This window comes from Leiobunum rupestre, chromosome 9 (assembly GCF_980474605.1).
Source record: "Leiobunum rupestre chromosome 9, qqLeiRupe1.1.hap1, whole genome shotgun sequence".
Lineage (NCBI taxonomy): Eukaryota > Metazoa > Arthropoda > Arachnida > Opiliones > Sclerosomatidae > Leiobunum > Leiobunum rupestre.
This window is the reverse complement of record NC_143392.1, coordinates 15,795,487-15,814,947: the sequence shown is the minus strand read 5'-3', so window position 1 is coordinate 15,814,947 and position 19,461 is coordinate 15,795,487. Positions and strand designations below refer to the sequence as shown.

The 19,461-nt window shown below is 38.1% G+C and overlaps 2 protein-coding genes across 7 annotated transcripts in view; one reads left to right on the top strand and one right to left on the bottom strand.

Moving 5' to 3' along the window:
• Fhos (Formin homology 2 domain containing) overlaps nucleotides 1–13,400 on the top strand; it is a 130,508-nt gene extending 117,108 nt beyond the window's left edge. Inside the window, exons 9-25 of one of the 5 annotated variants that reach the window (XM_090159251.1) lie at nucleotides 44–138; nucleotides 3,073–3,178; nucleotides 3,248–3,351; nucleotides 3,697–3,840; nucleotides 3,914–3,978; nucleotides 4,074–4,235; nucleotides 4,899–4,987; nucleotides 5,068–5,274; nucleotides 5,729–6,909; nucleotides 8,635–8,793; nucleotides 9,878–10,063; nucleotides 10,140–10,537; nucleotides 10,771–10,845; nucleotides 10,915–11,107; nucleotides 11,206–11,350; nucleotides 11,425–11,592; nucleotides 12,423–13,400. In XM_090159251.1, the coding sequence (XP_090015377.1) occupies nucleotides 44–138; nucleotides 3,073–3,178; nucleotides 3,248–3,351; nucleotides 3,697–3,840; nucleotides 3,914–3,978; nucleotides 4,074–4,235; nucleotides 4,899–4,987; nucleotides 5,068–5,274; nucleotides 5,729–6,909; nucleotides 8,635–8,793; nucleotides 9,878–10,063; nucleotides 10,140–10,537; nucleotides 10,771–10,845; nucleotides 10,915–11,107; nucleotides 11,206–11,350; nucleotides 11,425–11,592; nucleotides 12,423–12,496 (3,551 nt within the window). In that variant the 3' untranslated portion in view covers nucleotides 12,497–13,400. Of the gene's footprint in view, nucleotides 1–43; nucleotides 139–3,072; nucleotides 3,179–3,247; nucleotides 3,352–3,696; nucleotides 3,841–3,913; nucleotides 3,979–4,073; nucleotides 4,236–4,898; nucleotides 4,988–5,067; nucleotides 5,275–5,728; nucleotides 6,911–8,632; nucleotides 8,794–9,877; nucleotides 10,064–10,139; nucleotides 10,538–10,770; nucleotides 10,846–10,914; nucleotides 11,135–11,205; nucleotides 11,351–11,424; nucleotides 11,593–12,308 lie in introns of all 5 variants that reach the window. The other 4 variants (XM_090159250.1, XM_090159249.1, XM_090159252.1 and 1 more) reach the window with 4 other exon arrangements.
• Nucleotides 13,390–19,461, bottom strand: S1P (membrane-bound transcription factor site-1 protease). 2 transcript variants are annotated; one of them, XM_090159254.1, is made up of 17 exons: nucleotides 19,271–19,461; nucleotides 18,981–19,165; nucleotides 18,763–18,914; nucleotides 18,584–18,692; nucleotides 18,436–18,521; nucleotides 18,149–18,377; nucleotides 17,581–17,875; nucleotides 17,407–17,509; nucleotides 17,268–17,344; nucleotides 16,637–17,204; nucleotides 16,396–16,568; nucleotides 16,219–16,334; nucleotides 15,874–16,155; nucleotides 15,059–15,280; nucleotides 14,873–14,995; nucleotides 14,678–14,804; nucleotides 13,390–14,610 (listed from the first exon to the last, which is right to left on the bottom strand). In XM_090159254.1, exons 2-17 carry the CDS (start codon nucleotides 19,126–19,128, stop codon nucleotides 14,277–14,279), a joined length of 3,144 nt encoding a protein of 1,047 aa, XP_090015380.1. In that variant the 5' UTR covers nucleotides 19,129–19,165; nucleotides 19,271–19,461; the 3' UTR covers nucleotides 13,390–14,276. The 2 variants fall into 2 exon arrangements, with proteins under 2 accessions (XP_090015380.1, XP_090015381.1); XM_090159255.1 differs by having other exon boundaries at nucleotides 18,981–19,461.

Below are 19,461 nucleotides of genomic sequence, written 5' to 3'. Positions count from 1 at the left end.
CTTCTTATCGTATATTTCTCCCCGTTATAATACCAAATTGCAGCTTTGGGCCAAGTGATGTTGTACGTCGATGGCATGAATGGAGTGATAGCGCACAATGAAACTATTCAATGGCTTTACTCGCTCGTCGCCTCCAAGGTAAACTCTTACTTTTTCGATTGGCATTTACTTATGGCAGGGTTCGTACACTACCTGGAAAACCTGGAAAAGTCAGGGAATTTGAAAATGTTTCGTCAGTTAATTTTAAAATGTTTCCAAAAGGTGGTTAGGGAAAAGTCAGGGAATTTGTAAATGTTTCCAAAAGGTGGTTAGGGAAAATTCAGGGAATTTGTAAATGTTTCCAAAAGGTGGTTAGGGAAAAGTCAGGGAATTTGTAAATGTTTCCAAAAGGTGGTTAGGGAAAATTCAGGGAATTTGTAAATGTTTCCAAAAGGTCAGGGAAACGTCAGGGAATTTTAAAAGGTTTCGAAAAGGGTCAGGGAAAAGTCAGGGAATTTTAAAAGGTTTCGAAAAGGTCAGGGAAAAGTCAGGAAATTTTAAAAGGTTTCGAAAAGTCAGGGAATTTTTAATTTTTTTCGAAAAAGTCAGGGAATTTTAAAATGTTTCGAAAAGGTCAGGAAAATTTAAAATGTTTCGAAAAGGTCAGGGAAATTTAAAATGTTTCCAAAAGGTCCGGGAAAAGTCAGGAAATTTTAAAATGTTTCGAAAAGGTCAGGGAATTTTAAAATGTTTGCAAAAGGTCAGGGAAAAGTCAGGAAATTTTAAAATGTTTGCAAAAGGTCAGGGAAAAGTCAGGAAATTTTAAAATGTTTGCAAAAGGTCAGGGAAAAGTCAGGGAATTTTAAAATGTTTCCAAAAGGTCAGGGAAAAGTCAGGAAATTTTATAATGTTTCGAAAAGGTCGGGGAAAAGTCAGCGAATTTTAAATGTTTCCAAAAAGTCAGGGAATTTTAAAATGTTTCCAAAAGGTAAGGGAAAAGTCAAGGAATTTGAAAATGGTCCCAAAAAGTAAGGGGATTTTAAAATGACCCCATAAAAATCAAGCATTTAAATTTTGGAAATAAAATATTTTTCAAGATTTTTATCTCAAACCATTCATTTATCCTACAAAAATGGTCAGGGAGAATTTGGTAATTTGGTCGGGTTAAAACTGGAAATATCCGGGAATATAATTCCGGAACGTTTGTACGAACCCTGTTATGATCGCGTTTTTCGTTCGTATCTTTCAAATCGCGGTTTAAATTTGGATTTGGCTAACGATTTTAGTTCCTTATCGGTGATGAAATTATATTGCAACGTTCGCAGATTATAGAGCCAAGCTAATAAATTCCTTCGATTAAATAATAAAAATAACGGCTGTTTTGGAGGCATTCGTAGTCATGTTTTCCTTCGGGTTGTTTCGGATTTTTTATCTCAAAATTTTAGAAATGGTGTATTTCAAGAAGGTACATTTACGATTTAATAGAAGATTACTTTATTTTTTAGTGTAAATTAACTTTTTATAGACTTTTATTATAATGTAAGATAATATATGCATGGCTGCCAATGAATTAATTGACGGTGTTTTTTTGCATTTTTCTCTCAAATTTTTAACCTCGCTTGAAAATTCAATTACTCTGCACTAACACGGATGCCAAAAATAATGGAAAAATCTTTGTCTTTGCATTTTAATTTTCGGAAGATGGTAAGGATTTAATTAATCTGTTCAGTAGTTTGATTAATTTACGCTTTTTTAACATTTAATTATCGCTTAACAATTACCAATCTGCTCTTGTATCCATTAAACCATAATCCTTATGGCGTTTCAAAATAGAGATCTCCATTTGAATCAGAAACTTTACCATTGCCGCCCTTTCCCATTCCATTTCCGTTAAAATATTTTTTACCTATCGTTACCATTCTTTTTGATCTATGTTTTCTCATTTCGTTTCCATTCCCTTTCCCCCTTCCATTCCCATTCCCATTTAATTTTCATTTACCTCCCATTCCCAATCGCATCCCCACTTCCTTTTCATTTAATTCACAATCCCATTTCCTTTACATTTACTTTCAATTTCCCTCCCATTTCCTTTTCATTTCCCTTCAATTTCCCTTCCATTCCCAATTCCATTCCCATTTCCTTTTCATTTACCTTCAATTTCCTTCCCATTCCCATTTCATTTACCTTCAATTTCCCTTCCATTCCCATTTCCTTTTCATTTACCTTCAATTTCCCTCCCATTCCCATTTCCTTTTCATTTCCTTCACATTCCCATTTCCTTTTCATTTCTATTCCATTCATATTTCCTTTCCTTTCATTTCCCTTCCCATTCCCATTCTCATTTCCATTTCGTTTTAATTTCTCTTCCATCCCCAATTCCATTACCATTTCCTTTTCATTTCCGTTCCATCTCCAATTCCATTCCCATTTCCTTTTCATTTCCCTTCCATGCCTCGTCCACTTCCATTCCCAATTCAGGGTTGCCACGGTACCTGTAAAACCTGGAATTCCTGGAAAAGTTAGGAAATTTGAATATGGGTTTAAAAATCAGGGAAAAGTCTGGGAATTTTAAAAATTAGTCTAAAAATCAGGGAAATGTCAGGGAATTTAAGTTTGGTTGCAAATAGGAAACTTTTTATAAAATGTAATTTAAAAATATAAAATCCTGACACAAAATAAGTCAGGGAAAATCTCCGGAGATGTTCAGGGAAATCCTGGAAAAGTCAGGGAATTTGATTGTGAAAAAACTGTGGCAACTCTGCCAATTGCATTCCCGTTACATTTCCCTTTCATTCCCCGTCCATTTCCAATCCCGTTTCCCTCCCATTCCCATTCCCCGTCCATTTCCCTTCGATACCGGAGGCAAATAATTCCGAGCATTATTCTAAGGATTTGATTAATGCTTTTAAATTATAAAATAATTTTTTTTTACTTCCAACCATTCCCTTAACGAATTCGAGAAACAATCTAATTTCCGCCCATTCCCGCGGCTACCCTAGAAAATGGTCAAATACCTTTTTAATGCAGATCTCTATTTTAAATAGTGGAGGTAGCTTTATTTGAACCATTGCTTACACATTTTTCCACTTTTAGTATCGCCTCGTAGTCAAAACCGCCTTGAAACTGTTGTTAGTTTTTGTGGAGTACACGGAATCCAACAGTCTCTTATTATTGAAAGCCGTGAATAGCGTTGAGAAAGGTAGGTGAAACATAGTTAAGTCCTTGTACCCAATTGTTACGAAATTTCCATCTGAATTTGTCGTTTTAGCGGTGTTAGGTTTCACGCCATGGTCGAACATAATGAATTTGTTGAACGAGAAAGACTCCGCCGACATGGAATTATTAGTTTACGCAGTCACTTTAATTAATAAGGTACGAAATTAAAAGTACATTTAACGGGAAACTTTAGCCACGTTCACACTTATCCCTAAAATCGCTTCGTTTAGATAACTTGTTTTCAAAACCAACGTGAGAAATCGCAGCTTAGAATCGCTTTCAAAACGACAAGTAAAATTGCTTGTATTTTCAAAAATAACGCGACTAAAATTTGAAATTACATATAATAATATTACTGTATGTATATTAAACGTGATTAACTAATTGTTTTGCGATAAATTTTAGTAATTTCAAAATGTTTATAACCGATTTTACCGTCAAGTGTGATTGGGGCTTTAGTCAGAATACGCGTGTAATAGCAAATTTTAATTTCGAAAATAGACCTTGAACGGCATACCGGACCAAGATACGTATTACGATATCACAGATTCGTTGGAGGAACAGGGAATGGAGCGAATTATTCAGTATTACATGTCCAAGCAAGGAACGGACTTGGACTTATTGCAACAGTTCCAAATATACGAGGTATACGCCACTTTAGCCTTCTTACCTCAATAAACCCTTATCTAGGTCTAAAAACTCAAAATTTTAATTTCAGGCGGTCCTAAGACACGAGGATGGTGACGACGATGGTAAACCGTTACCTCTGGATGCCCGTTTGAGGTATTTGTCGCGATCCTCCGACCAGAACCTGACCCATAACCGGGAAACCCCGCTAACAATAACGAACCCGAAAGAAATGATTTTTCTAAATTTAGACAAATTCCTAGAAGTCGGAGGACATCCATGGACGAGAACGAACGGCGGAAGAGCCGGCGTCACTCTCTGGGCAGCATGCCTCCGCCGGCGCAGTTCAAAAATAGGGTCAACATCCTACCCGAAACGCCCGAAGAACCTCTCAACTCTACATGGCCACAAAGGTATGCTTTTATTCTGGTAGACTTGAACGCGCCGGTCACCCGCTTTATTCCGGACAGGAGTGCGCGGGTCCGTTCCACCTAGGAGCAACAAACACTAGGAGAACGCAGCTAGCCTTTAAACACGCTAACGCAGTGTTGTGTACAAATTTCATTGGACGAGCCTTTACGCTGAAAGACAAATTCCGAATTTTCCCCTTCCGACGGCAGCAGGCGCTAAAGCGTCTAACCAATAAAATCTGTACACAAGAAAATGCATGACTTTTGACGGGTTGCGTTCTCCTTGTGTGGGGTGCTGTGTTTGTTGCTCTTAGGTTCCACGTCACAAGCTGACGTCCTTCGGTCCCTCTCTCTTTCGGCAGCTTGTGACGTCAAGTGCGCGTTGCATCCCACCACTGACGTTTCTCCCCCAAAATCGGAGACTGACGCTTTCGTGTGAACCAACTTTATCGTGCTCTAAGCATTTATAGGAACTTCGGCGTTTATTAACCCTTTGGTTAGAATTTTTGGGCAAAGGCTTAACTAAATTAAATTATATTATTTTCGTACAGAGATTCGAATCATAACGAACAAATTATCAAACCTCTAGGATCCTTAGGGTTAATTAACCTTTAGTTTATTTTTTTTACGCAAAGGCTTAACTAAGTTAAATTCTAATGTTTTCAGAGACGCGAATCATAACGAACAAATTATCAAACCTCCTGATCCTGGTAAGATGGGAAATCACCTCAACGGATTAAACGGTAACGCTCATCGTAAGTTTTGTTCTTTTGAATTTGTTATTGTATTTTGTTGTTTGTGGTCTGTACAACTTGCTTTGGGTTTTGTTTGCCAGCAACCGAAACTAACGGGCTCCCCGTCAATGGTATCACGCCGGCGTTACGACGCAGGCGCGAAAGAGACGCCAGGAACAGGTCGCTTATAAAAGAACAAGAGGAAAGTGGTAAAGGCGTCACGTACCCGTCACCCACGACACCCACGTCGCCCGAACCTGTGTGTAATGGAGAAAAGAATGGTCACGTTTTGTCGCCCGACAGACACAGTTAGTATATTTTAGCTTACCTTTCTTTAAGCTAGGAGCAACAAACACAGCACCCCACACAAGGAGAATGCAACCCTTCAAAAGTCGTGCGTTTTCTAGTGTACAATTTTCATTGGTTAGACGCTTTAGCGCCTGATGCCGTCGGAAGGGGAAAATTCGGAAATTGTCTTCCCCCCGCCCGTAAAACGTTCAGGGTAAAGGCTCGTCAAATGAAATTTGTACACAACCCTGCGTTAGCGTGTTTAAAGGCTAGCTGCGTTCTCCTTGTGTTTGTTGCTCCTAACTTTAAGGCTTGCTTTTCACTCGGCAAAAACGCTACGACGGTGAGCAAAATCTACATTAGGGCTAATTTGTTTTTGAGTCCACTGTCACCGTCGTGGCGTTTTCTCCCCAGTTAAAACCATCCTTTAACCTTGTCAAGGTCATCGGTCATCAAAGGAGATTCTATTTACAGCGCCTTCTTTGGTTAACCGTCAACGATCCCGTTTCGAGAACAGGGTGGAGGAACAAAACCGCAAGAACGATCAAATGTCCCGCGCGGCTGAAGAACAGAAACCGGTGACGACCAACGGACAGATGGTCAACAACGTACAGAAATCGCCGTCTTCCAACGCGTTGCAGAAACGCAACAGCGGCTCAGACGTCTACGGACGCAACGACTTGAACAAAAAGTCGTGGATGCTCTCGATGATGTACGGCAAGAGTCAGGACGAGGCGACATCGCCACCTCCAGTTGTCCTTCAACCGACCTCTCCCGTGGACAACAACCGCAACAATTGGTCGGCGCCGGCGATGAAACCCAAAGAAGAAGAGGTGGTCGTCAGGCCCACGCAGCTCAGGAAGGAAGGCAGCATCAAGGACATGCAGGAGAAATTCATGTACAAGACGGATAATAACCTCAGGTCGCCCACTTCCGAGACCAGACCCCGGCTCGGGGACACGGCCGGGATAGTCAATCGTGCCAAAGAGGGTTTAGCCGCCAGCCAACGCCCCGAACCAGGTCGAACGGGACTGGTCCATCAACATAGCGGCGGTAACTTGGCCGATTCCAAGAAACCGGAAAACGATCTTCAGTGGGAGCAGTTGTTGAAGACCATCGATAGGCCTTTGATAATTAACGATTTGGACTTTAGGGACTTGGAGGATCGGGACGATTTGAATGTCTTTCACTCGACGTGTCCTACAAATACGCCAAATCACCAACAACAGAACCCTGTGATATTGCCCGGGATGGGTCCGCCTCCGCCGCCCCCGCCACTACCCGGAATGGGCGGTCCTCCACCGCCCCCGCCTCTCCCTTTCACGAACGGCCCCTGCCCCCCGCCGCCTCCGCCTCCCATGAACGGCTTCGGGCCGCCCCCTCCGCCGCCCTTCCTAATTAGGACTAACGGCATGGCCCCGCCCCCTCCGCCGTGGGCCAATAAGAATCAGCTGCCGCTGCAGTATCAAGCGAAAACGATTCCTAAGAACAAGAAAACGGTGAAGCTGTTTTGGCGCGAAGTCAAGGAAGACGGCGTCATGGGGCCCGTCTACTCCAAAGTGAAAACTATTTGGGACGAAATCACTCCCATTAACGTCGATACTCAGAAACTCGAACACTTGTTTGAAAGCAGAGCCAAAGATATCATGAACAAGGTAAGACCTAATAGACCGTACAATTTCGTTTTTCGGCTTCGTTTGTCTCGTACAGTATCCTTTCAGTGTTTATTCGTTCACTTCATTTTTCTCTGAAGTATTAATTGTTGAATCCCCGTGATCCGCGGATATAGGAGTACTTTTCATCAACGAAATTGTTTTAAGGATTACCTTTATTATTTGGTTTTGTTAAAGGAAATCGTTCTCTATTATATTATTAAGCTTAAAATGTAATCTTGGACGAATAATTACTGGACTCGAAACCTAAGAAAAATCCCTGGTTCCACAATTTGCATCGCCCATCAGCGCTCCTAACGAGAGAATCGCGAAATATTTATATCCAAATACAAAACACGTGCGTAAAATGTCTGATGACCCGCATTCCGTCATCTGCTCTGCTGTTTTAATAGAAGTGAGGCTTTTGGAATTTTAATGGGCTTTAGATTATTCAGTAATAAATGTATTGGAATAAAAATGAAAGGGTAATGATTTAATTAATTTAAATAGGAAGTTCGCTTGAATGTTTTTGCATATATAGTTTGTGTGAAGGTTTAAATAGATTATATTACAGCGGTTCCCAAAATGTGTTCCGCGGCCATCTTTGTTTGTGTCAAGAGTCTTATAATATAAGTTAAAAAAATGAGTTGGGGTTCCGCCAGAATTAGGTGGATAATTTAGGGTTCCGTAGCAAAAACAAATTGGGAACCGCTGGATTATAAATTTAAAATGCCTAGTCAAAATGGAAATAAAGGTGTAAGCTTTTACACAGTCAAGAGCTATAAGAACGCTAGGCCTAAGGTGTTTAGTATTTGGATAGAAATCTTTCCAATACTACGGCGCTGCCGTAAAAGCACCAAGCGCGCCATTTGGTTTCGGGTCCAGTAATTATTCGTCCAAGATTTAATCGTTAAAGGGCCACTCCAGCGTTTTGAAAAATCTGGTAGCTCCTCGTCTTCCCTACCGCGTGATAGCAGATCAGGCCAATCATATGCTGGCTTTTTTCTCGCGAATTTTTTAAGGTAAAACTGGTAAAATTCAAACGCCGGTGTGACCATTTAAGTCGTTTTTTGCGTGTTAATTGTGAAATTCAAAGTCCAAAACCCATTTATTGTCTTGGTGGAAACCAAGCGTTGTGTACCAGCTAACGCTTAAAAATAACAACCTTAACTCACCGCCATTCGTGGCAACGTAAACTGTGCCGCTATTGCTCTGTCCGCTGTCTCCGTGCAAATGAACCCCGACCATACCGACGCAAAACTAACAAAATACGCTTGTCAAATGTATTTTAGTGTTCTTGATGTTAGTACGTTGTAAGGACCCTAAGGCGATGTTCGAGATTACAGTTAAATTAATCAAAAGTAGTCATTAAAGATATATAATTACGATTAAAACGCGACAGCTTACGCTTGAAATATATTAATCAGGTTTAGTTCTGGTTAAAGGTTAATCTTTATAAAAATTAATAAGATCATGTAGTTTTTTTGCATGACTCGCTAACCGCCATTTTTTCTATTCTTTTTGCCATTTATCGCTGTTGCCCACTATGACGCATGCTCTCTTCAATTACACGCAAATTAACTCAGGAGGTAAGATTATTCATCTTGATGGATAAATCATTAGTTTACTTAGTACCGTAATTCAATGCACTCGATTAATCCCTCTATCTAAGGACGCGTTCTTCGCCAACAGTTTGCTAAATGGCTTACGTTTTAATATCCGTCACAGAAAAACCAAGATGGCAGTAAAAAACACGAAATAGTCGTGTTGGACCCCAAAAGGTCCAACGCCATCAACATTGGCATGACCAAACTCCCACCTCCCAGAACGATCAAAACAGCCATCCTCAAGATGGACAGTACCATCATGAATAGGGAAGGGATTGAGGTTTGTAACCATCTACCGGGGACTGTATTCAATTCTAAAATTAATATCTAACTGTATCAAGTTCGTCGTTTCTAAAGTGGGGGGAAAGTATGGGTGGTAACTTTTAACCCAATGAGGATTGAAAGTGTCAATAACGTGCTCTTAATTAATTAAATATTATCAAAAATATTCCCGCTTATTCTCGTTCAAACGAAAAGATTTCTATGAAACGCCATCCAGGTCAAAATTATAAATAAAAAAATATGGATTTTTTTCCACACATTTTGCAATAAAAAAAAATATCGATATTTTTCATATTACAATGCAAAAATCATTATTTTTAAAGCCTTTCATTTAAAAATTAAAAAATAAAAAAGATTTTGTGTTGGAAAAAAATTTTGTGTTAAGAAAAAATATTTTGTGTTGAGAAAATACTGGTACGATATTCCTAGGTACTGTCCTCTAGGTCCTGTTTTAAACAGCCCAGCTTGATTAGTAATTAGACTTACTATTTGAAAATCACTAACAAATATACCATTGGAAAATAAAAAAAATTACAAAAACTATATCTTTCTCAACGAAAATAATTTTTTCTTATCGTAAATATTTTTTTATTACCGAAATTTTTTTTTCTCGACGACAATATTTTCCTCAACTAAAATATTTTTTCTCAACAAAGGTATATTTTTTTGGCCAAATTTCTTTTCTCAACAAAAATTTTTTTGCCAAATTTCTTTTCTCAACAAAAATATTTTTTTGCCAAATTTCTTTTATCGAAAAATTTTTTTTTCCAAATTTTTATTTTTCTCAACATATTTTTTTTTTGCCAAATTTTTATTTTTTCTCAACATAAATATTTTTTTGCCAATTTATATTTTTTCTCAACAAAAATATTTTTTTTTGCCAAATTTATATTTTTTTCAACAGAAATGCTTTTTTGCCAGATTTTTATTTTTCCCTACAGTTTGGTTTCTTTTATTTATAATTTTGACCTGGGTGGCATTCCATAGATTACCTAATGCAGTTAGATATTTGTGGTAGAAATTAATACATTCAACGTCGTAAAGTCAATTCGGTTACAAAAGTAATCGTCTGGGTAATTTAGAAAATACTGACGTTAATGATGCCATCGGAGGAAGAGAAGACGAAAATTATGGAGGCTCAAATGACCAACCCCGAAGTTCCTTTGGGCTCAGCGGAGCAATGCTTGCTGACCCTAGCGTCAATTAGCGAATTAGAAGCCAGGTTGAGGCTATGGGCATTTAGGCTCGACTACGATACCGTGGAGAAAGTAAGCACCCTTTCTTTCACTTGTTTATCAATTAACAATAGCGGCGTCGTAACCGCCTTTCTGGAACCTCGCGTAGGAGGTGGCTGAACCGTTAATGGATCTCAAACAAGCCGTGGTGGAAATCCAAACGAACCAAACTTTCCGCGCCGTCTTGTCAACACTTCTTTCGGTGGGAAACTTCTTGAACGGGATCGAGGCCAGGGGTTTTCAGATTGACTACTTATCGAAAGTTCCCGAAGTGAAGGACACCGTTCACAAGCACTCTCTCCTGCACCACTTGTGCCACATTGTGATGGAGAAATTTCCTAAGTCTAGCGACTTATACTCCGAGATGGGAGCGGTCACTAGAGCGTCCAGGGTTGATTTCGATGAAGTGGCCAGGAACCTCGCCAAAATGGAATCAGAGTGCAAAGCATCCTGGGATTATCTCAAAGCAATCGCCAAACACGATGGTTCGACGTCCATGAAGAATAGGTTCGCGTTTTACCATTTGCCCGAGGGGCTAGGCACTCCTCGTAGTCGGTGTACAAGCCCGTACCATTGACTGTACTAATGAGATTAAGTGTAATCTTTAGAGTCTGTACCTTTATCAGTGTTGAGTACGTGTAATCGGTGTACTGGCCATCTGATAGTGCTTAGCCCCTCGCATTTGCCTAGCTGGTTATTAGAGTAATTTTAGAATACTTAGTTTGATTGTTTATATACAGAATGTCCGAATTTTTGGCTGATTGCGCCGAGAGAATTATTGTTTTAGGCATTATTCATAGGAGAGTCATTAACAGGCAAGATAAACTTTGCACAACCGAATATTTATTATGTCCTATACTAAACAGCGCTTATTTACACCATAGGTTTCAGAAATTGATGGTATTTTTGGGCTGTTCCCTATTCCAACTAAGGGATCTAAAGGTTCATCAAATTTGTAAGATAGTAAGCGAGTTCGCTCTGGAGTACCGGACGACGAGAGAACGCGTTTTGCAACAGTTGGAGAAGAAGGCCAATCATAGGGAACGCAATAAGACTAGGGGGAAAATGATCACCGATGTAAGAATCGATAATTCTAACGGACAGGTATATTGGAATCACCAGTGACGTCTCACCTTCCCCCTTTTTTTTGGTTTTCTTAACAATTTGAATCGTAGATGGCCAATTTCCGCACTAAGGAACAACAGGCGGATCACGAATTAAGGCAGCTCTTGGGTAATGGTACCTCGGACGTCGAGGACGCTAAGTACCAGAAGTGGGGGACGCTACCTGGAATGAAAAGCAGGCAGAAAGCTCATCATGGTAAACCAAATTCTTGGCTATGCCACTGCTTAATTTAAGTTATTTTAACGACGGTTTTATTAAAATTTCTGAAGGATCAATGAGTACATTAGGTCGTTATAATAATATTCAAAATAACTACGAGAGTATGACTGATGGCGATGACGAAATACTGGAGTCTTTGGTCAAAACGGCAACCACTCAGCCCTTGAGGAATGAACCAAGGATACGCAAGAAAGCCAGATACGGAGACCGTAAATCACGTAAGTACATTTTATTTCTATATCAATGTACCAGTTTTGGAATGTTGTTGAGCTTTGAACAGTGGTGGCTTAAGAAGGCTGGGTCCCCGGGGCGGCAATGTTTTGTGACACCCCACAGGACCATGCAGAGGTTTTCACGAGTTCTTTGTTTTGCACAACCTCCCCCCCCCCCCCTCGAGCCCAAGTTTAGTTTAATCGTTCTGAATTGTGCACTCCCCCCCTCGAGCTTCTCCGATGGCACTAGCTACCCCGGTCCCCGGAGCGGACCGCCCCTCCCCCCTTATGCCGCCACTGGCTTTGAAACTGCCTAGTTTTGCAGGCCAGTGATTTGGAGGAGACATTTTGAAAAATTGTAGGGATACTACCTTTAGCATAGAAAAAAAGCATTGATTGAAAATATTAAACAGATTATAGACAGCTTGTTAATTTTAAATATTAGTTAGTGCATGCATAAATGTACAAAAATGATTTATTATTAACAAAGCACCTAACAACTGAATCTCGAAACAAGCTAGCCAATGGCATAAGTAGGGGTACTATGGGTTTTTAGCTATGAATTTCTTATAACAAAGAATTCTAAGATTTTCTTTTCTAACTATACTTTTGATAGCTACTAATTTAGCATGGGGATTGAGGTTTTGTGTGGTTTGGTTTTAACTAACTCTTGGTTCATGGTACGATACAATGTAGATTGAGTAGAATCAATTGGCTTGTAGGCTTTGAGTAATGTAATAGAATCACAGTTCAAAGTCAGCACACAATCCCAGTCAGGTCTGGCGTGAGTTGTCACGAACGATGACTTTAGGATTTGGATGTTTGGGATTTTGCAGTTCGCAGGACTCTGAAAAGTGGCTTAGATTTATCTGAAGAAGAACGTTTGATGTTGGCAGCCATGTCTACGTGAGACGAGTCTCTATTTTCATGTTACAAAAAAATTTTCCCTTTTTCCCTGATCTTTTAACCAAGCTACCGTAATTGTAGCTACTGATTGTAGTGACATTTTCTTGTAAGAATTAGTGGTTTTATATTTAAATTTAGTTAAAGCGTAACTAACTTAATGTTTTTATATATAATAAGCAAATTGTGTCATGCTTTATACAATTTCATACATTGTTTTCAACCCTACATTAGAGTAACTTGGAGGGGAAAAAACCACTTTTGTAGATTTCTTATATAAAGTTAGGCCACTTTTATAATATGGTCCTATCAAATGTTTCTATGGGCCTAATACCTTTACAATTAAAACTACCTACTAGCTATAAATAGTTTCTTACTGCATTTATTGTAAACCTTAATCAATTGGATATTCTCTAAACTAACCCATCATACATCATCAATCCTACAGTATGGATCTTTTTGTTAACCAATACACCATATCCAATTTGCAAACGTTTTTTAGCAACAGTGTTGTTGGTGATTTAACCCGAAAACACTGAACAATTTTGTGATGGCTTATTTTTATTTTGAACCTCAGTTTTTTTGTTTTGTTGATTTTATACAAAAAGTTGTAGGTTTAAAAACTTTTTTTTGTAAAGATTAATAGGTTTATCACCTATTGATATTTGTAAATGTACAGATTCATAGCTTCTAGAAACCTTCCTATAAAAAAACTGCCATTTTCTTTGTAAATAATTGTTTTCACATATTTGTGAGCCCTTCCTCTCGCCTGTGTAAAGGCCAATAGTGTAACCCTTTTCAGGAGTGTCTGCTCTAATTTTAGATATTGTAAATGTTAGTTTTAATTCTGCTCTCATACCCGACATATCTGTCCAGTCCAGACAATAAAAGTGACGTTAATTTAAAAAAAATTGTCGACCATGATTTTATCTGCAGTGAATACAATTGAGTGTCAAACATTGTACATTTTATCGTTAGTCGTTGATTTTGAATCAAATTCATAAAGTTTTAAAAGGATTTTCCATTTGAAACAACCCTAATTTAAGTAGTTTTGGAAGTTCGTTTACAGTTATTAGGTTAGAAAGACATATATACACATGGAAGGAATATTTAAGCAAGATTCTTTAATTGGGAAGCATGATTATATAAAGTAAATACTGAAAAGAATTTCGCATGAGATTTCAATTTTTTTCACCTATTAAAATCAATTAACCGTATATCTGAACAAATAGATTGCACAACCACTAGATTTGGAACAAAATTTGAAAATCTCCATGGTTTTAAAATATTTACACAATTTTATATTTACACATAAATAAATGGGAGAATCTTTTGCAAATTTAAAAGGCTTCTATCCTGATTCTACATAGCACCTTCTGAAGTACGTTCATTTATAAATAAAAAATGCCTAAAAACTATTTTACACTTTACAATTCATCGTGAAATTCGCGTACATTGACGTGTACGTGAACTTCGACTCTCTCAGGTTCGTTTGTCAAACTGTCGCTTTTAATAGTAAATTTATGATTATCTACTGTAGATTCACTTTGTTCGTAATGGGTATAGTGGACTTCAACGTGAGCATTTCCCTTGGAATACTCTTTGCAATCCATAAAATCAACCTCACGAATGGGAAAACGATGAAAGTGAAGTAGTTTGCAATCATTTCGTTCCACCTGTAGGGTATACAGGTTTTTTTCAGTGGTGATATTATGACTCAAGTTTTAACCACCACCATTAAGACCAGTTGTTTTTGGTACTATTTATAAAGCGTGTGTTAGCTGCCGTCATACAGTTGGGGTTTTAAAAGTTATCGGTTGAATTTTACGGGGTCTGGATTTTCGCCTTCGACGCCGTCGCCTATATCTCAACCACTGACAGAGTAACAGAAACGCTACTCCGAAAAGTCCAACCATTAGGAAAGTTGGTATTTGAGGTTGCGAAGAGGGCATGTTAAGGTTTAAGTCTGGTGAATGGGGGCTCACACTTGGTTGACTTCCAGGCGGGGGGTCCCAAGGCACATTTACCAGTGGAGAATTTGACAGTACCCCTATGTGTGGTACGTGCTTTATTGGCAATGGTGCATCCAAATTTACGGATAGGAGTCGTTTGTTCAAATTACTAAAGAAAGATGTGAAAGATGTAGTAGAACGATGCACTTTATAACGACTATGGTAGGTATCTTTACCTAGGTGCTGATTTATTAAGAGGATTAGGTTCGGCCCAAGCTAATTCTGGGCACTCTGGCAACGGCCTTGTTTGAGGCGTGCCTAAATTATGCTCTAATACTTTGGAATAACGGAACAAATGATTTCCTATTTCAAAGAAAAGTTTTAATAAAATATCTGATTTCTTTAAAACAAACATTTAAAAACCTAATTACCTTCCATTCTTAAGGGCAGTTCATTGGAGGAAGGTGTAACTTTGGACTTCAATTCAGTGAAAAGAGGAGGCATATGTTTATTCATCACATACTGCAAAATTGCGTCGAGTAGAAAAAAGCATTCTGAAATAAAGTGATTTCTATTAGCTATTATTGGACTCAGTAGGATGAAAGTTTTGTTTGAACCTTTTTGCATATGAGCAGTATCTATACAGTTTGAATCCCCGTACACAGCTATTCTGCCAGAGTTGTCATTTTCAACAGTTTGATATAAGCCCAATATAGGAACACCCTCCACTTGGGCATTATGACTTTTCAGTACTTCAAGACCTTGATTGTTTAAGGTTTTTTTTACTACTGTTCCTGATTCAGGAAACTTTAAAATACTGGTTCCCGATGCGTAATACACTGAAAGAGGGTATTGATATAGATTCAAATTTCAAACCTACCAAAGATTTTATTTAGGGCTGTGCAAGTACTCGGTTTCGACTCGAGAATCGAAAATTATTTTTCTAGGACCCGATAGGGTACCCGGGTCCTTTTCCAAGGCTTAAAAATTACTCAAAGTGGCGAGTCTATTATTTTTTGCTTTGCTTCCAAATATTGAGCAAATAATTTTTATTTAGTAGTCAATATTTATCACAAAAGCGATAAATCCCTGATAAAAGTGATAATAAAATTTTAATACCAATTGGAAATTTCAAATTAGTCATATAAATTTAATAATTAGTTAAGTACAAAATGAATAATTAGTTAAATATTTTTTCTGATTTTAAATGGTTAGGATAAAATTTTAGGGCTCGAATAGGATTCGATTAGAAAATTAAGACTCAAATTGGCCTCTAAAGACTCTGAAGAGTTAAAATCCATTTCTTATGGACTCAAAGACTAGAATGAGTATGGCAAAATTGGACTCAAAGACTCCCAAGTCCAATTTTCCAAGACTTGGGATTCGACTCGAAACCTAAAAAACAGGACTCGCACACCCCTAATTTTATTACTTTCATGGCTCCCTAATGTAAAGTCTCCTTCGTAGACATCATCACTCAAAGAAATTCCCCAGGGTGACAGCAAGTCATTCAAAGCTGGTATATTCGCCCCTCCAGTATCTGGCATCCACCACTGCCTCGTATTTTCATCGTAAAACTTGACTTTTTTCATCACTGAGACATTATACCAATCTGCAAAAACCACTAGAGAAAGTCCAGCATCAACATCTCGTTTTAATTTTGCCATTTCCTCTGGGAAATATTCCTCCTCACTATCAACAAGTAGTAAGGCCCCTAAAATAATTAAGGAGGAGAATGAATAATTATATTTAGAATTAAAATTAAAAGCGAATTTACCATATTGAGACGCATCGAAGCATGTAAACGGCGTTCCTAAAACTTCCACGTAATAGCCGCTATTTCTTAGGTGTTGAAACATATCTTTAAAATTTGTATGGATATGATCTCCATTCCTGGAAGAAATTAAGTGTATTTAAAATGGTTAAGCTACCCAGTGATATTTTTCCAAAATACCAGTCCAAAGGATCATTTTTCATCCTTAAATTATCTCTTGGAAAGTAGCCAGGGGGGTAACGAAGGTTGTGAAACTGATCCCAAAGAATTCTTTTACCCCGGGGTGGGGTTGAAATAATTTTGGCTTTCAGTGGCAATTTAATCAAAGATTTTCGGTTTATAGTTTCATTATCCTGGAAACCAAAAAGAGCCCCACTTTAAGATCAAAAACCTATTTAAAGATTCAAATCTTTTCATGTACTTGAGCGGGGGATTCCACTGTTAAAGTAATGTGTCCCTGAGCAATTCCTTCCCATTGAGCAGCTTCCGGAGCAACCCTTATGTGTATGGCCAAATATCCTGACCATGGCCATAAAACCTCAGAGTAACTGAACGAAACTTGTAAATACTGACCAAATTCAGGGATGTATGGGTGCCATTGTGGTTTTTCGATAATTTTCCCTGAAACTGCCATGCCGTTGAGTATAGTCACATTCACAATTGTAGGAATAGCTCCATAATATAATGGTTGAACACAGTAAGGCCACATATAAGGGCATTCGGTTAGGTCTATATAACTGGGACTGAGGGTGGCTTGAGGTTTGTAGTTTAGGAGTACATGGTAGGCCCGAACAAGGTCCAATTTCCCCCAGCCTTGTTCGAAAATTGATACGCTGGGTAGGCGTCTAGCTGATGCCATTAGAGCTTGCTTCATGCTGGCAGGGTTTATAGCATTGCCCAGATGTAAAACACCGCTCATGAGTAATGTCACTGCGCCTGCTACAACGGGAGATGCTACTGAAGTTCCGGATAATGATCTACAACCTCCCCTATTTGATGATAAAATTATTTTAGTACGCAAATTGCTAAATTTAGAATCGTTATAGGCATACTTAATACTAGAACCCCTAACTACAGAGCCGTAAGTTACAATATCAGGTTTTACACGACCGTATCCAGAAGGGAGTTCCTAAAAGAGAGTTTAGCTTTTATATTTACTATTATAAGTGTACGCATTTTTCAAAAACCAACCCAAGTAGTCATTCCACGTGAAGAAAACCTTGCAATTTGATCTTCAAAGTTAATTCCCCCAACACCTATCACATCCATTTGGTCAGCAGGGTTATTAAGTGTACTATAAAAATGATTTTTTTCACTTAAAAAAATGTTTAAGGAAAAATACTGAATTGCTAGAAAAAAATTAACCCATATAGTGGTCCGTCGTTGCCAATTGCGGAAACCATGATAACGTTATTAGCTGTCAGTTCCCAAACTTTGTCAACAAATGGATGGTCCATAAAGTCAGGCCCTCCAATACTTAGGTTTAAAACATTGATTTTCTTTAAAATCGCATAATTAAAAGCATCTAGGAACCACGATGTGTACGAAACTTGGTTGTTAGTGAATACGCGAAAAATGTGTAGTTCCGCATCAGGAGCGAAACCCAAGCACTCCTTATTGCTCGCTATAACACCAGCCACAAATGTGCCATGTCCCAAACCTTAGTAAATTTTAAGATTTTATGAGAGTGAGTTAAAGGGTAATGCAAATCGTGATACAGGTAGGATCAATGTACCATATCTTATAGATAAAAATAGGGGAACGGAAACGTTGGGGAGGAGAGGAAGAGAATGCCTGGATTAGATTTAGAGGGGGAATGAAAAGGGGATCGGATCATGCGCAGAAACCAATTTTATCTATATGATACGATTCCCACTTGCATCATAACTTGCATTGCCCTTTAATTACTATAACATCTAGGATATTATAATACCGTCGTCCAAAGTTTTTTCGCTGGTCCAATTAGTTCTTTCCTTAATTCTTTTAAAATGTGGATGATTTTTGGCCAATCCAGTATCAAAGACTGCCACTTTAACCCCGCTGCCTTTGATTCCCTGACCCCATAAGACATCTGCTTGCAAAATGCTGGCAATTTGCCTAGGAACTGCTCTTAGGAGCTGTCTCCTACCATATCGACTAGCGGCGTACCAAAAAGCATTTCCCTGTGTTTAAAACCATTCTGTTTAACAATATTCAGATAAAAATGTACATTAATTATACCAAAGAAAGGCTGTTTCTTTTAAAAAATGGCCTTGATGAATACCAGTGAGATGATGTTGAATGATTTCGTTTACAATCACATTTTTCTAAAAGTAGAATGATTAGCTTATTGGGTTGTGTAATTTTAAATGTGAAATGTATCATTTACCTTCAACATTATATAAACTCCTGACAACTATTCTCTGAGGTGATACATATTTTACAGCTGGATGCAATTTTAGAGCTTCTAATCCATCAAATGAGTTGGCATCGTTCAACTATAAAATTGAATGCACAATTTTAATTCTGAAAGTAGGAATATTTTTAATCTTTAAAATGCTTTTAGACCTTTAATAACTCAAAATCACTGGGAAATTGACTGGCAGGATTATCTCTTTTAATTATTTCCCAAGAAATGTCTTTGTATTGTTTCAAAGCTGCAGTTATGTATTTGACTCTAGCGTGACTTTTATAGTAATGTTTGAAAGTTATGATATATTCTGAAAGATATTTTAAAAGTTTTAGAAAACTGAGTGATTAGACGAAGCTAGATAAACATTTTATACCATTTTGAATTATGTCAGATGAAAAGTTAGCTGTGCTTTGGGTGTAATTTTGATTTAGACTGTCACTGTTAACATAGCTCAAAATGCAAAAAAGGGTTAAAAATGGGATGCTCAGAGAAACCAATAGCTTCCTCCAGATGTTTTTCATTTTTATATCTCATAAAACTTCCCATTGCATTTAAACCCTGGAATATAGGGTAGGATGTAGAATAAAAATTGTCCTTTATTTCGTGCACAAAAAATATAAATTAACATTCATGCATCAGTGACAATCAAAGCACGCAGGTAACCTTTGGTGGTCGACCTTTGTTGGGAGCCATTCCATAATTTGATTCAATTTAACGGAACCGTTCCCTTTTTACACATTTTTATTTTGTTTTTTAAAATACTAATTTAAAGACTAAATTTATAACCCTGGATCAAGGTTAATTGATTATTGAATTGAGTCTGCTAAAAATCGTAGTGCCCTTTTTGTTTTTGA